Source organism: Hemibagrus wyckioides, linkage group LG14 (assembly GCF_019097595.1).
Source record: "Hemibagrus wyckioides isolate EC202008001 linkage group LG14, SWU_Hwy_1.0, whole genome shotgun sequence".
Classification (NCBI taxonomy): Eukaryota; Metazoa; Chordata; class Actinopteri; order Siluriformes; family Bagridae; genus Hemibagrus; species Hemibagrus wyckioides.
This window is the reverse complement of record NC_080723.1, coordinates 15790858-15808960: the sequence shown is the minus strand read 5'-3', so window position 1 is coordinate 15808960 and position 18103 is coordinate 15790858. Positions and strand designations below refer to the sequence as shown.

The following is an 18103-nucleotide window of genomic DNA, read 5'->3' as shown; positions in this document are numbered from 1 at the left end:
AGTGAATGGACAGCTTTATGCTACAGCAAACAAATGTATTCTAGTCAATTGTGTTCTTCCAACCTTGCTACAACAGTCCGGAGAAAGCCCTCGTATCAACGTGATAGTCCATTTTTCACATATATTTGGCAATAAAGTGTATCTGTAAATCGGTAAAGCAAGTTTTCATAACAGGACTTGAAAAACCTTCACCAAACAAAGCAACATTTAGCATCCATTAGGCTATAGCTCCTAACTTTTTTGTCTCTTGTTTAGACTGTCCCAATTAACCTGAACCACATTACCAAACATCTTGTAAGTTATAAGCTTCTATAGATTTTTTTGACTTAACTTGATGCTTATTTACTTACAGTATTTTGGATGCATAATATACAGTGTGTTTGAAAAATATGTCGAATTTATTAGTCATGCGAAGTCCAGAAGATTATGCGGGAAATAGCCAAACTGACGTTTTTACTACCTCAATCTATTTGAGGTCAACTTGCTTGTTTGATGCTGACAACACCCACTTGTGTGATGTCACATGAATAAACTTCTATCAAGCGGTTCAATTAGGCTTGAGCATCTAAATTTTAACTTTCATCTTTTTGTCCAGAAACCAAATTCTGCTAAGTAAACAGTAAGAATTTTACCGTGTGTCCAAATGTACCTGAATTCATATGTGTTTCTGTGTAGATGAATAAGGACAAAAGTGTAGGACAAAAGCATTCATTTTCAGTCTCACATTGACGGTGCAAAATGTCAAACTATGAAAACATTGGACATAATAATAATAATAATAATAATAATAATAATAATAATAATAATAATAATAATAATAATAATAATAATAATAATTCTTAGCTCTGGTTAGCTGCAGTAATTTTATAGTACTCTAAGTGACGCTGTTGGTTAGGCTGTCAGTTTTTAAATTCTCACTTCTGGATCCTCCCCTGTATTCCTACTGCATGCAGACAGGGTTTCTCTTCATAACTGTCTCTGGATTAAACATTATTGCACTACCAGCACTGAACATTTTTGAAAATATATTTTTTTTTATTTAAGCCTCCGTCTAAAAGTCGCAATAGGGTCTAGTTTGGAGTATTTATAAGATGGGTGGTCGTTATTCCTTTCATGCCAGGATAAGTGGCTCTACTCACCGCGTTTCGACATGGCTGACAATGCTTCTTGTTGGATTTGCTTTTGTCATGGCCATTGCGCACGGGCAGGTCCGTTATTCTATTCCCGAGGAGATGAACAAGGGATCTGTGGTGGGAAATATCGTCCAGGATCTCGGTTTGGATGTTAAGAGACTGAAATCTGGCCGAGCGCGGATCTTTACGGAGGACAGTCGTGAGTACATCGGTCTGAATGTGGATAAAGGCACGCTGATAGTGAGAGAGAGGATAGATAGAGAGGAGCTGTGCGCTCAGGTGTCTCCATGCTCTTTACATTTTCAGATTATTCTAGATAATCCGGTGGAGCTGCATCGAGTTGATGTAGAAATACAGGATATCAATGATCATGCACCTGATTTCGACAGAAAAGAAATCAGTATTGAAATTACGGAATCTGTTACCCCTGGTTCACGATTTTCTTTAGACAGTGCGCATGATCCTGATGTTGGACTGAATACACTGCAGAAATACACCATTAATCCCACAGACCATTTCACGTTGAAGGAATTGTCACGCAACGACGGAAGCAAGTATGTTGAGATGGTTTTAAAAACACCTTTGGACAGAGAGCTTCAGGAACAGCATACACTAATTTTGACAGCATTTGATGGTGGAACTCCTCAAAAATCTGGAACAGTTAAAATAACTGTGATTGTTCTTGATATAAACGACAATTCTCCGGTGTTCAGTCAGCCAATATACCGAGTGTCTTTGTCAGAAAATATTCCGAAAGATAGTTTAGTAGTAACAGTCAGTGCTACTGACAACGACAAAGGATCTAATGGCGAGGTTAGCTATTCATTTTCACAAAGCACCGGGAAAGAAGCCATAGAATTGTTTAATATTAATTCGGAAACTGGAGAAATAAAAGTGAAAGGTGTTCTAGATTTTGAAAAATCCAAACAGTATGAATTAAACGTGAACGCGATAGATGAAGGCGGCCGAACTGATACTAGTAAAGTGCTGATTGATATTTTTGATGTTAATGACAATTCTCCTGTTCTCAGTGTTATCTCATTTTCCAACCCTATCCCAGAAGATTCCACACTGGAGACGGTTGTCGCAATATTGAACATCAAAGACATAGACTCCGGAAAAAACGGACAAATTAAATGCACAGTCAGTTCAGATCTGCCGTTTCGCATTAAATCGACAACCAATAATTTCTACAGTTTAGTCACTGACCGTATTTTAGATCGTGAAATGTTTTCTGAATACAATATTACGATCACAGCTACAGATGAAGGTTCTCCATCTTTATCTACAAATAAATCACTGAGGCTTAAAATATCCGATGTAAACGACAATGCCCCTGTTTTCCAGCGTCACTCATACACCGCTTATGTGATAGAAAATAATTCACCTGGAGTGTCTATATTTGCAGTGACAGCAACTGATAGAGACTCTGGGAATAATGCGCGCATTTCTTATTTTTTAGAACATCTTTCTGTGAACGGAGTTTCTGCTTCGTCTTATTTTTCAGTAAACGCAGAGAGCGGAGAGATTCTTGCTATTCGGTCTTTTGATTTCGAACAAACAAAAGAGTTTAATATTCGCGTAAAAGCGCAGGACGGAGGCAACCCGCCTCTCAGTAGCAACGTGAGTGTGAAAATTATTATTCAGGACCAGAATGACAACGCACCTCAGATTCTGTATCCAGTACAAACTGGTGGCTCTGTGGTGGCTGAAATGGTGCCTCGTTCAGCAGATGTGGGATATCTTGTCACTAAAGTGGTGGCTGTGGATGTGGACTCAGGACAGAATGCATGGCTCTCATATAAACTACACAAAGCGACAGACAGAGCGCTGTTTGAAGTGGGCTTACAGAATGGAGAAATAAGAACTGTGCGCCAAGTCACTGATAAAGATGCTGTGAAACAGAAGCTCACTGTTGTAGTGGAGGACAACGGACAGCCCTCTCGTTCAGCTACAGTCAATGTTAACGTGGCGGTGGCGGACACTTTCCCTGAAGTGCTCTCCGAGTTCACTGACTTTACGCACGAGAAGGAATATAACGACAACCTGACATTTTATCTAGTCTTGGCCTTGGCTGTAGTTTCATTTCTCTTTATCGTGTCCATCATAGCTATACTGTCAGTGAAATGTTACAGATGGAGACGTGAGCGGATGTTTTACAAATCCGGTGCCAATCTTCCAGTTATTCCGTATTATCCACCCCTTTACGCAGACGTAGGAGGAACAGGAACTTTACAGCATATGTACAATTATGAAGCATACAGAACCACTGACTCTAGAAAGAGTGACCTGAAATACTCCAGACCTCCTACTGAGAGCATCATTAGTTTGGACAACAGTGGTGCACATACTCTTACGCATGCGCAAAGGGAGAAAGTTGGTGATCAATTTGATCAGGTGAGTTCTACAATTTAAAACAGACCTAGACGTATAAATAGCTTTCGATACCTGAAATTTAAATACATATTTAAAATTCAATATACAATTTTGCTGTCTCATATTTCTTTCTTATTACAAGGAGTTACATGAATTGTAACAAGATACGCTTTTGTTATGTACTGCATTTTTGTACTTTCGAATTCACTCATTTCTCTTTGTGGTAACTTTCTGAAAACTACCCCTAATGTAATACTCGACTCCTAAACATGACATCTTCTGTTTGTGAGCAGTTCTATACGAGTGTAGTAGTGCTACGACACATCAGAATTGTCAATACCTAAATGTTTAAAGGATTAATGTTCAATTTTGACTCTTATTATTCATCCTACTTTTATTTGTAATTGTTTAAACTACTCGTTTCTAAATGGTTCTTTAGTGGATAGATAGATAGATAGATAGATAGATAGATAGATAGATAGATAGATAGATAGATAGATAGATAGATAGATAGATAGATAGATAGATAGATAGATAGATAGATAGAGTATTATCGATGCAGTAAGCAGACTACAGTCCAGTGCAAAATGTAACATGTACAATGAGCTCATTCTCAGAATCACTGTCATGCAATCAAATGTCCTGGCACAGTGAGCAATTGTTGGAAAGGGTGATCACTGATGTGAAGAGCATCCTCTAATACTTTTACCTGATACAGTGTAGATAAATAAGTATTTTTCTGAAAGTGCTCTTGACCACAATAGGGAGAGAATGTGATACACTGTCCAGAATGAGAAATGATTTGTTAACTGTTCTCCTTTCCACGACCTCCTCAAAACAGTCTAGGAAGCAACGGTGAGTTGTTTGAAATAGGATATTTCTGGGTTTCAGCAGAGAGACAAAAAAACAAATATTTCTCCTTTGAAATGTTCCCTTTAAATGTATAGGCAGTTTCATGGTAATTAACCATTTCTTTGCATAATCTCTTCATAGATTTTCGAAATAAAAAAACTTTTTCTTTTAATATATGTTGGATACATTTTTCAGTAGGATTTTTAAAAATAATTTCAAATCCATTTACAGCTGGGGTAAGTTGTTTAGAAATACACTGGCCTTGTTTACAAACCGGATCAGCCAATTACATAACTGTCACAAATTAATTACATTATCTATCTATCTATCTATCTATCTATCTATCTATCTATCTATCTATGGATATCTGCCTTATATTATTAGGTGTAATATTTCTTTGGTACTCTGAGTGACGCTGTTGGTTAGGGTGTACAGCTCGTTTATAGATCCTCCCCTGTTTTCTGATTTCATGCAAAGGGGAATTTCTCTTCATTTAGTCCTGTTCTTCCATACAACCGCCATCAATGAATAATTGCTTTTCAGTACTATTGGATCTTTAAGAAGTCTTTAAGATTCCTGAATCGTGTGTACCTTACAGTGTTTAGAATATGCGTTTTCTTTGTTCCCTCGATTCCCGGATAAGTGGCTCTACTGTCCGCGTTTCGACATGGCTGACAATGCGTCTTGTTGGATTTGCTTTTGTCATTGTCGTTGCGCACGGGCAGGTCCGTTATTCAATTCCCGAGGAAATGAACAAGGGATCGTTTGTAGGAAATATCGTTCAGGATCTCGGTTTGGATGTTAAGAGACTGAAAGCCGGTCGAGCGCGGATTTTTACAGAAGACAGTCGTGAGTACATCGGTCTGAATGTGGATAAAGGCACTCTGGTAGTGCGAGAGAGGATAGATAGAGAGGAGCTGTGCGCTCAAGTGTCTCCTTGCTCGATACATTTTCAGATTATTTTAGAAAACCCAGTGGAGCTTCATCGAATTGATGCTGAAATCTTGGATATCAATGATCATGCACCTGCTTTCGACAGAAAAGAAATCAGCGTTGAAATAGCAGAATCTGTTGCCTCTGGTGCACGGTTTTCTTTAGACAGCGCGCATGATCCCGACGTTGGACTGAATACATTGCAGAGATACACTCTTAATCCAACAGATTATTTCACTTTAAAAGAATTATCTCGTAGCGACGGCACAAAATATGTTGAGATGGTTTTAAAAACACCTTTAGACAGAGAAGAACAAGAACAGCATAATTTAATTTTGACAGCATTTGATGGTGGAACTCCACAGAAATCAGGAACAGTTAAAATAACTGTCACTGTTCTTGATGCAAACGACAATTCTCCTGCTTTCAGTCAGCCAATATACCGAGTGTCTTTGTCAGAAAATATTCCGAGAGATAGTTTAGTAGTGACAGTCAGTGCTACAGACAAGGATAAAGGTTCTAATAGCGAAATTGCCTATTCATTTTCACAAAGCACCGGAAAAGAGGCCATGGATTTGTTTAAAATTGATTCGGATAACGGAAAAATAACAGTCAAAGGTGTCTTAGATTTCGAAAAATCTAAACAGTATGAACTGAATGTCGAGGCGGTTGATAAGGGCGGACAAGCTGATACCAGTAAAGTATTCATTGAAATTATTGATGTTAATGATAATTATCCTGTTATTAGTGTTATCTCATTTTCTAACGCGATTCCAGAGGATTCTGTTCCGGACTCTGTTATATCAATACTAAACATTAAAGACACAGACTCCGGGAAAAACGGACAAATTAAATGCTCAATGAATTCAGATCTGCCGTTTCGCATCAAATTAACATCCTCTAATTTTTATACTTTAGTCACTGACCGTATTTTAGACCGTGAAATGATTTCGGAATATAATATAACGATCACAGCTACAGATGAAGGTTCTCCATCTTTATCTACAAACAAAACATTGATGCTTAAAATATCCGATGTAAACGACAATGCCCCTGTTTTCCAGCGTCACTCATACACCGCTTATGTGATGGAAAATAATTCACCTGGAGTGTTTATATTTGCAGTGACAGCAACTGACAGAGACTCTGGGAATAATGCGCGCATTTCATATTTTTTAGAAGATCTTTCTGTAAACGGAGTTTCTGCTTCGTCTTATTTTTCAGTTAACGCAGAGAGCGGAGAGATTCTTGCTATTCGGTCTTTTGATTTCGAGCAAACAAAAGAGTTTAATATTCGCGTAAAAGCGCAGGACGGAGGCAACCCCCCTCTCAGTAGCAACGTGAGTGTGAAAATTATTATTCAGGACCAGAATGACAACGCGCCTCAGATTCTGTATCCAGTACAAACTGGTGGCTCTGTGGTGGCTGAAATGGTGCCTCGTTCAGCAGATGTGGGATATCTTGTCACTAAAGTGGTGGCAGTGGATGTGGACTCAGGACAGAATGCATGGCTCTCATATAAACTGCACAAAGCGACAGACAGAGCGCTGTTTGAAGTTGGTTTACAGAATGGAGAAATAAGAACTGTGCGCCAAGTCACTGATAAAGATGCTGTGAAACAGAAGCTCACTGTTGTAGTGGAGGACAACGGACAGCCCTCTCGTTCAGCTACAGTCAATGTTAACGTGGCGGTGGCGGACACTTTCCCTGAAGTGCTCTCCGAGTTCACTGACTCTACGCACGAGAAGGAATACAACGACAACCTGACATTTTATCTAGTCTTGGCCTTGGCTGTAGTTTCATTTCTCTTTATCGTCTCCATCATAGCTATACTGTCAGTGAAATGCTACAGATGGAGACGTGAGCGGATGTTTTACAAATCCGGTGCCAATCTTCCAGTTATTCCGTATTATCCACCCCTTTACGCAGACGTAGGGGGAACAGGAACTTTACAGCATATGTACAATTATGAAGCTTACAGAACCACTGACTCTAGAAAGAGTGATTTGAAATATTCCAGACCTCCTACTGAGAGCATCATTAGTCTGGACAGCAGTGGAACACAGACACTAACACTTGCGCAGAGCATGAAAACTTATGACGACTCTGATCAGGTGAGACTTATTACTGATATAGATGTTCACATTAGGTTTTTTACTGTTTATTTGATTTCCTGTTTAGTAGTTCAGTCTCATTAATTTTACTATTCAAAAAGTGCTTCATTTTGTTGTGAAAAATGAACCTTTTCCTTGAGGTAGGTGAGTTGTATGTAACTTAATACGAAGTCCTTGGCCAGCGATGATCGTTTCATCTAAATCTTTATATTAATACATTTAAAATTTAACAAGTTATCGGTTATATTTGTCAGAATATTTATACGTACTTGTTAAGTCTCAAGTATATTTCAGGAGTGGAGGAACGCTGACATATACTTGGACTGTTGTATTGAGTTTTTTTTAACCACAGCTCGGTTGAATGCTACAATCTGATTGGTCAATATTGAATAATGTTGAATATTGTCGTTTAACAGCACAGGTTTACGACGGGTTATTAAAATTACTAACATTTAAAGGGTTTTTGTCAAAGTACATTTTTATAATCATTAATGTGGTGATTTTTTAGGCTACTCTTAGGACATTTGTGTGCCCTTTTGTTCCAGTGAACGGACAGCTTTATGCTACAGCAAACAAATGTATTCTAGTCAATTGTGTTCTTCCAACCTTGCTACAACAGTCCGGAGAAGGCCCTCGTATCAACGTGATAGTTGTTACCAAACATCTTGTAAGTTATAAGCTTCTATAGATTTTTTTGACTTAACTTGATTCTTATTTACTTACAGTATTTTGGATGCATAATATACAGTGTGTTTGATAAATATGTTGAATTTATTAGTCATGCGAAGTCCAGAGGATTATGCGGGAAATAGCCAAACTGACGTTTTTACTACCTCAATCTATTTGAGGTCAACTTGCTTGTTTGATGCTGACAACACCCACTTGTGTGATGTCACATGAATAAAGTCATGTGACTTCTATCAAGCGGTTCAATTAGGCTTGAGCATCTAAATTTTAACTTTCATCTTTTTGTCCAGAAACCAAATTCTGCTAAGTAAACAGTAAGAATTTTACCGTGTGTCCAAATGTACCTGAATTCATATGTGTTTCTGTGTAGATGAATAAGGACAAAAGTGTAGGACAAAAGCATTCATTTTCAGTCTCACATTGACGGTGCAAAATGTCAAACTATGAAAACATTGGACATAATAATAATAATAATAATAATAATAATAATAATAATAATTCTTAGCTCTGGTTAGCTGCAGTAATTTTATAGTACTCTAAGTGACGCTGTTGGTTAGGCTGTCAGTTTTTAAATTCTCACTTCTGGATCCTCCCCTGTATTCCTACTGCATGCAGACAGGGTTTCTCTTCATAACTGTCTCTGGATTAAACATTATTGCACTACCAGCACTGAACATTTTTGAAAATATATATTTTTTTTATTTAAGCCTCCGTCTAAAAGTCGCAATAGGGTCTAGTTTGGAGTATTTATAAGATGGGTGGTCGTTATTCCTTTCATGCCAGGATAAGTGGCTCTACTCACCGCGTTTCGACATGGCTGACAATGCTTCTTGTTGGATTTGCATTTGTCATGGCCATTGCGCACGGGCAGGTCCGTTATTCTATTCCCGAGGAGATGAACAAGGGATCTGTGGTGGGAAATATCGTCCAGGATCTCGGTTTGGATGTTAAGAGACTGAAATCTGGCCGAGCGCGGATCTTTACGGAGGACAGTCGTGAGTACATCGGTCTGAATGTGGATAAAGGCACGCTGATAGTGAGAGAGAGGATAGATAGAGAGGAGCTGTGCGCTCAGGTGTCTCCATGCTCTTTACATTTTCAGATTATTCTAGATAATCCGGTGGAGCTGCATCGAGTTGATGTTGAAATACTGGATATCAATGATCATGCCCCTGTTTTCGACAGAAAAGAAATAACTATTGAAATAACGGAATTGGTTACCCCTGGTTCACGATTTTCTTTAGACAGTGCGCATGATCCCGATGTTGGACTCAATACACTACAGAGATACACCCTTAATCCAACAGACCATTTCACGTTAAAAGAATTATCACGTAACGACGGAAGCAAATATGTTGAGATGGTCTTAAAAACACCTTTGGACAGAGAGCATCAGGAAGAGCATACACTAATTTTGACAGCATTTGATGGTGGAGCTCCTCAAAAATCTGGAACAGTTAAGATAACTGTCACTGTTCTTGATATAAACGACAATTCTCCTGTGTTCAGTCAGCCAATATACAGAGTTTCTTTATCAGAAAATATTCCGAAAGATAGTTTAGTAGTAACAGTCAGTGCTACTGACAAGGACAAAGGATCTAATAGCGAGGTTAGCTATTCATTTTCACAAAGCACCGGGAAAGAGACCATAGAATTATTTAATATTAATTCGGAAACTGGTCAGATAAAAGTGAAAGGTGTTCTAGATTTTGAAAAATCCAAACAGCATGAATTAAACGTGAAAGCGATAGATGAAGGCGGACAAACTGATACTAGTAAAGTGCTGATTGATATTGTTGATGTTAATGACAATTCTCCTGTTATCAGTATTATCTCATTTTCCAACCCTATCCCAGAAGATTCCACACTGGAGACGGTTGTCGCAATGTTGAATATTAAAGACATAGACTCCGGAAAAAACGGACAAATTAAATGCACAGTCAGTTCAGATCTGCCGTTTCGCATCAAATCGACATCCAATAATTTCTATAGTTTAGTCACTGACCGTGTTTTAGATCGTGAAATGTTTTCTGAATACAATATAACGATCACAGCTACAGATGAAGGTTCTCCATCTTTATCTACAAATAAAACATTGCGGATTAAGATATCGGATGTAAACGACAATGCCCCTGTTTTCCAGCGTCACTCATACACCGCTTACGTGATGGAAAATAATTCACCTGGAGTGTCTATATTTGCAGTGACAGCAACTGACAGAGACTCTGGGAATAATGCGCGCATTTCTTATTTTTTAGAAGATCTATCTGTGAACGGAGTTTCTGCTTCGTCTTACATTTCAGTTAACGCAGAGAGCGGAGAGATTCTTGCTATTCGGTCTTTCGATTTCGAGCAAACAAAAGAGTTTAATATTCGCGTAAAAGCGCAGGACGGAGGCAACCCCCCTCTCAGTAGCAACGTGAGTGTAAAAATTATTATTCAGGACCAGAATGACAACGCGCCTCAGATTCTGTATCCAGTACAAACTGGTGGCTCTGTGGTGGCTGAAATGGTGCCTCGTTCAGCAGATGTTGGATATCTTGTCACTAAAGTGGTGGCTGTGGATGTGGACTCAGGACAGAATGCATGGCTCTCATACAAACTACACAAAGCGACAGACAGAGCGCTGTTTGAAGTGGGCTTACAGAATGGAGAAATAAGAACTGTGCGCCAAGTCACTGATAAAGATGCTGTGAAACAGAAGCTCACTGTTGTAGTGGAGGACAACGGACAGCCCTCTCGTTCAGCTACAGTCAATGTTAACGTGGCGGTGGCGGACACTTTCCCTGAAGTGCTCTCCGAGTTCACTGACTTTACGCACGAGAAGGAATACAACGACAACCTGACATTTTATCTAGTCTTGGCCTTGGCTGTAGTTTCATTTCTCTTTATCGTCTCCATCATAGCTATACTGTCAGTGAAATGTTACAGATGGAGACGTGAGCGGATGTTTTACAAATCCGGTGCCAATTTGCCAGTCATTCCGTATTATCCACCTCTTTACGCAGACGTAGGAGGAACAGGAACTTTACAGCATATGTACAATTATGAAGCATACAGAACCACTGACTCTAGAAAGAGTGACCTGAAACACTCCAGACCTCCTACTGAGAACATCATTAGTCTGGACAACAGTGGAACACAAACAATCACATATGCGCAAAAGGAAAAAACTTGCGCCACATTTGATGAGGTGAGATCTAATAGTAACAAAATATGTACATGGTGACAGACAGTATTTCTGACACACATTCTTAACACGCAGAATAATCTTATTTTGATTCAAAGTTTCTTATATGACGGTCTCAGAGTAAGGTGCAGTTTATTGTATTGAATGTTTATGTATTTTCTAGTTTGTTATTGGTTGAATGCAAAACGTAATATATGCATGCTAATGTTCTGTAATCGAGCCTCATGCAATTCTAGATAAGGCTATAAAATTAGAGCTTCACTTCCAGTAAGACTTCTCAAACTCCCTGCAGTGAACAGTTTACATCAGCAATGTATTCAAACTTAGGGACTCCTTAGTTTTAGTTCATTGCTACACCCTGTTAGCCATTGAGCAGGGAATATTAGAAATTTGTTGTCAAACGAGATTCCAAACTGTGTTTGAAATCTATGATTTTAAATTTTGAATGTCCTTACAGATTTTCAATGAATAGCTTCATTCAGTGTTGTCCATCATACAGGATGGCACTAACTGTTCCTTTTCAAGGGATGTCTTTGCCTTTCAAAATATAAAAAAATGTGTATACTACCAAATACATTTTCATTTACACTACGATGTAGTATTTATATTATGCTCAACGTGGGTTAAGTTGTGCGAAAAATGCATTTTGCTCTGTTTTGTCAATCCGTGCCATACAGTGCAAAAAGGTTCCCAGTGCTTTTGTTTGTTTGTTTGTTTTTGGAGTACTACATATCTCCTCTGTGTGTTTGGTTTGTGTCTTTCTGTCTGTCTTTAGCTGGCTTTGCTTACCAATTGTAGTATTTCTTTGATGCTCTGAGTGACGCTGTTGGTTAGGGTTACAGCTTTTAAATACTCATTTTAGATCCTCCCTTGTATACTGATTCCACGCAGCCTAGATTTCTTTTCACTTGTGACTGATTTTGGAGTAAAGAACCATCAAGGAAATATTGCCCTTTAGTTCATTTGGAGATTGTTGTTTCCAATTTAGCACTACCCTGAAACGTGTGTAGCTGACAGTGTTCATAATATGGGTTTTCTTTGTTTCATCGATGTCCGGATAAGATGCGTTTCGACATGGCTGACAATTCTTCTAGCTGGATTTGCTTTTGTCATGGCCGTTGCGCACGGGCAGGTCCGATATTCTATTCCCGAAGAGCTGAACAAGGGATCTGTGGTGGGAAATATCGTTCAGGATCTCGGTTTGGATGTTAAGAGACTGAAATCTGGTCGAGCGCGGATCTTTACGGAGGACAGTCGTGAGTACATCGGTCTGAATGTGGATAAAGGCATTCTGATAGTGAGAGAGAGAATAGATAGAGAGGAGCTGTGCGCTCAGGTCTCTCCATGCTCTTTACATTTTCAAATTATTTTGGATAATCCAATGGAGCTGCATCGAATTGATGTAGAAATAGTGGACATAAATGATCATGCTCCTGCTTTTCACAAAAAACAAATGAGCATTGAAATAACGGAATCTGTTTCCCCAGGCGCACGGTTTTCTTTACAAAGCGCACATGATCCCGATGTTGGACTGAATACAGTGCAGAAATACACCCTTAATCCCACTGATCATTTCAATTTAAAAGAATTAACCCGTAGCGACGGCAGCAAATATTTTGAGATGGTATTAAAAACACCTTTAGACAGAGAGCTTCAAGAAGAGCACAATTTAATATTGACAGCATTTGATGGTGGAACGCCTCAAAAATCTGGATCCGTTAAGATAACTGTCACTGTTCTTGATGTAAACGACAATTCTCCGGTGTTCAGTCAGCCAATATACCGAGTGTCTTTGTCAGAAAATATTCTGAAAGATAGTTTAGTAGTCACAGTCAGTGCTACTGACAAGGATAAAGGCTCTAATAGCGAGGTTACCTATTCATTTTCAGAAAGCACTGAAAATGAGGCCATAGAATTATTTAATATAAATTCAGACACCGGGGAAATAAAAGTGAAAGGTGTCCTAGATTTTGAAAAATCCAAACAGTACGAACTAGATGTCGAGGCGATTGATAAGGGCGGACAAACTGATACCAGTAAAGTACTTATCGAAATTATTGATTCTAATGACAATCCCCCTTTAATCAGTGTTATCTCATTTTCTAACCCGATCCCAGAAGATTCTTCCCCCGATTCAGCTGTAGCAATGTTGAATATTAAAGACATAGACTCCGGAAAAAACGGTCAAATTAAATGCACAGTGAATTCAGATCTGCCGTTTCGCATTAAATCGACATCCAATAATTTCTACAGTTTAGTCACTGACCGTATTTTAGATCGTGAAATGTTTTCTGAATACAATATAACGATCACAGCTACTGATGAAGGTTCTCCATCTTTATCTACAAATAAAACATTGCGGATTAAGATATCGGATGTAAACGACAACCCCCCTGTTTTCCAGCGTCACTCATACACCGCTTATGTGATGGAAAATAATTCACCTGGAGTGTCTATATTTGCAGTGACAGCAACTGACAGAGACTCTGGTAATAATGCGCGCATTTCTTATTTTTTAGAAGATCTTTCGGTGAACGGAGTTTCTGCTTCGTCTTATATTTCAGTTAACGCAGAGAGCGGAGAGATTCTTGCTATTCGGTCTTTTGATTACGAACAAACCAAAGAGTTTAATATTCGCGTAAAAGCGCAGGACGGAGGCAACCCGCCTCTCAGTAGCAACGTGAGTGTAAAAATTATTATTCAGGACCAGAATGACAACGCGCCTCAGATTCTGTATCCAGTACAAACTGGTGGCTCTGTAGCGGCTGAAATGGTGCCTCGTTCAGCAGATGTTGGATATCTTGTCACTAAAGTGGTGGCAGTGGATGTGGACTCAGGACAGAATGCATGGCTCTCATATAAACTACACAAAGCGACAGACAGAGCGCTGTTTGAAGTGGGCTTACAGAATGGAGAAATAAGAACTGTGCGCCAAGTCACTGATAAAGATGCTGTGAAACAGAAGCTCACTGTTGTAGTGGAGGACAACGGACAGCCCTCTCGTTCAGCTACAGTCAATGTTAACGTGGTGGTGGCGGACACTTTCCCTGAAGTGCTCTCCGAGTTCACTGACTTTACGCACGAGAAGGAATATAACGACAACCTGACATTTTATCTAGTTTTGGCCTTGGCTGTAGTTTCATTTCTCTTTATCGTGTCCATCATAGCTATACTGTCAGTGAAATGCTACAGATGGAGACGTGAGCGGATGTTTTACAAATCCGGTGCCAATCTTCCAGTTATTCCGTATTATCCACCCCTTTACGCAGACGTAGGAGGAACAGGAACCTTACAGCATATGTACAATTATGAAGCTTACAGAACCACTGACTCTAGAAAGAGTGACATGAAACATTCCAGACCTCCTACTGAGAGCATCATTAGTCTGGACAGCAGTGGAGCACAGACTCTTACACTTGCGCAGAGCGTGAATTCTTATGACGACTCTGATCAGGTGAGACTACAACAGAAATCATCTACACTCAGCATGGGCATCGTTTTTGATTCATGGAATTTAAATAAAAAAAAATAGGCCTTTTGCATTTGTTATTTTACGGTTGTACGAAAACATTTATAAAATGCCTTTTATTGTTTGCCCTATTTGCGATTAGTTCATAAACACTATACTGTGATTTAAATATCTGGACTTACAGAAAGGAAATGGAGAAGTGGAAATGTGTAGTCTAACTTGTCTCTAGTCAGCACGAGTGTTCTGCAAACATTTCAGTGTATTTGTAGATTTTATATTATTGGCATTTTAACTTGTAGTCCGTAATAAGAATGGCAGTTATACTTGAAAAATCTGTTTCTGTGTTTCATAAACATTTCTCTCTCTCTCTCTCTCTCTCTCTCTCTCTCTGGCTTCTGTTATTATGTGCATTTTTTCTTTAGTGCTCTAAGTGACGCTGTTGGTCAGGGTGTGCAATTTCTAAATGCACAATTTTCATTCCTCCCCTGTATAATGACTGCATGCAACGTGGAATTCTCTTCAGTTGCCATGGATTTGCGATTTAATAATTAACAGTGCAGTAAAGCTGTTCAGCGTTACTTAAGGTTGATCTTATCATTTAAAACTAATCTAAAGTTTTCGTATCGTGTATCTTACGGTGTTTACAATATGGGTTTCCTTTGTTCCTTCGATACCCGAGGAAGAGGCTCTACTGTCCGCGTTTCGACATGGCTGACAATGCTTATGGTTGGATATGCTTTTGTCATAACCGTTGCGCACGGGCAGGTCCGTTATTCTATTCCCGAGGAAATGAACAAGGGATCCGTGGTGGGAAATATCGTTCAGGATCTCGGTGTGGATGTTAAGAGACTGAAATCTGGCCGAGCGCGGATCTTTACAGAGGACAGTCGTGAGTACATCGGTCTGAATGTGGATAAAGGCACGCTGATAGTGAGAGAGAGGATAGATAGAGAGGAGCTGTGCGCTCAAGTGTCTCCATGCTCTTTACATTTTCAGATTATTCTAGATAATCCGGTGGAGCTGCATCGAGTTGATGTTGAAATATTGGATATCAATGATCATTCACCCGCATTCGATAGAAAAGAAATCACAATTGAAATAAGGGAATCTATTGTCTCAGGTTCACGATTTTCTTTGGGCAGCGCGCATGATCCCGATGTTGGACTGAATACACTGCAGAGATACACCATTAATCCCACGGATCATTTCACGTTAAAAGAATTATCACGCAACGATGGTAGCAAATATGTTGAGATGGTTTTGAAAACACCTTTAGACAGAGAGCTTCAGGAACAGCATACACTAATTGTGACAGCATTTGATGGTGGAACTCCTCAAAAATCTGGAACAGTTAAAATAACTGTGATTGTTCTTGATGTAAACGACAATTCTCCGGTGTTCAGTCAGCCAATATACCGAGTGTCTTTGTCAGAAAATATTCCAAAAGATAGTTTAGTAGTTACAGTTAGTGCTACTGACAAGGATAAAGGTTATAATAGTGAGGTTACATATTCGTTTTCACAAAGCACCGGAAAAGAAGCCATAGAATTGTTTAATATTAATTCGGAAACTGGTCAAATAAAAGTCAAAGGTGTCCTAGATTTTGAAAAATCCAAACAGTATGAATTAAACATTGAAGCAATAGATGAAGGCGGACAAACTGATACCAGTAAAGTACTGATTGATATTGTTGATGTTAATGACAATTCTCCTGTTATCAGTGTTATCTCATTTTCCAATCCTATCCCAGAAGATTCCAGTCCGGAGACGGTTGTCGCAATATTGAATATTAAAGACATAGACTCCGGGAAAAATGGACAAATTAAATGCACGGTGAATTCAGATCTGCCGTTTCGCATTGAATCGACGTCCAATAATTTCTACAGTTTAGTCACTGACCGTGTTTTAGATCGTGAAATGTTTTCTGAATACAATATAACGATCACAGCTACAGATGAAGGTTCTCCATCTTTATCTAAAAATAATACATTGAGGCTTAAAATATCCGATGTAAACGACAACCCCCCTGTTTTCCAGCGTCACTCATACACCGCTTATGTGATGGAAAATAATTCACCTGGAGTGTCTATATTTGCAGTGACAGCAACTGACAGAGACTCTGGGAATAATGCGCGCATTTCTTATTTTTTAGAAGATCTATCTGTGAACGGAGTTTCTGCTTCGTCTTACATTTCAGTTAACGCAGAGAGCGGAGAGATTCTTGCTATTCGGTCTTTTGATTTCGAGCAAACAAAAGAGTTTAATATTCGCGTAAAAGCGCAGGACGGAGGCAACCCGCCTCTCAGTAGCAACGTGAGTGTAAAAATTATTATTCAGGACCAGAATGACAACGCGCCTCAGATTCTGTATCCAGTACAAACTGGTGGCTCTGTGGTGGCTGAAATGGTGCCTCGTTCAGCAGATGTTGGATATCTTGTCACTAAAGTGGTGGCAGTGGATGTGGACTCAGGACAGAATGCATGGCTCTCATATAAACTACACAAAGCGACAGACAGAGCGCTGTTTGAAGTGGGCTTACAGAATGGAGAAATAAGAACTGTGCGCCAAGTCACTGATAAAGATGCTGTGAAACAGAAGCTCACTGTTGTAGTGGAGGACAACGGACAGCCCTCTCGTTCAGCTACAGTCAATGTTAACGTGGCGGTGGCGGACACTTTCCCTGAAGTGCTCTCCGAGTTCACTGACTTTACGCACGAGAAGGAATACAACGACAACCTGACATTTTATCTAGTCTTGGCCTTGGCTGTAGTTTCATTTCTCTTTATCGTCTCCATCATAGCTATACTGTCAGTGAAATGCTACAGATGGAGACGTGAGCGGATGTTTTACAAATCCGGTGCCAATCTTCCAGTCATTCCGTATTATCCACCCCTTTACGCAGACGTAGGAGGAACAGGAACTTTACAGCATATGTACAATTATGAAGCTTACAGAACCACTGACTCTAGAAAGAGTGACCTGAAATATTCCAGACCTCCTACTGAGAGCATCATTAGTCTGGACAGCAGTGGAGCACAGACTCTTACGCATGCGCAGAAGATTAGTGACGGCAATGATCAGGTGAGACCTACAACTGCAATAAATGTTACTGTGACAGTTATGGCGTGTTAGTTAGTTAGTAGTCGTTTCGGGTATTTAAAACTGATTTTATACTGGTATATTGGTCATTTAAATTTTTGCCATATTGCCAAAAAATTTAATTAATTTCCTATTTTGGTGTGAAATTAATCTGATTTCAGTTGGCATTTTTATATACAGCGCTTGATTAGGTATCACTGGAAGTTTTACTTCAACAAATTGGTGTACATAATGATTTATATTTTGCAAG

The 18103-nt window shown here is 39.3% G+C and overlaps 1 protein-coding gene across 19 annotated transcripts in view; it reads left to right on the top strand.

Annotated features, from left to right (window-relative positions):
- Nucleotides 1-18103, top strand: part of LOC131364610 (protocadherin gamma-A11-like) — a 106939-nt gene that overhangs the window by 51204 nt on the left and 37632 nt on the right. Inside the window, exon 1 of one of the 19 annotated variants that reach the window (XM_058407790.1) lies at nt 945-3530. The exons of 14 other annotated variants lie outside the window; for them this stretch is intronic. In XM_058407790.1, the coding sequence (XP_058263773.1) occupies nt 1092-3530 (2439 nt within the window). In that variant the 5' untranslated portion in view covers nt 945-1091. Of the gene's footprint in view, nt 1-944; nt 3531-4877; nt 7409-8701; nt 11289-12033; nt 14740-14846; nt 17836-18103 lie in introns of those variants that run through there. 4 more of the 19 variants (XM_058407795.1, XM_058407792.1, XM_058407800.1 and 1 more) reach the window with 4 other exon arrangements.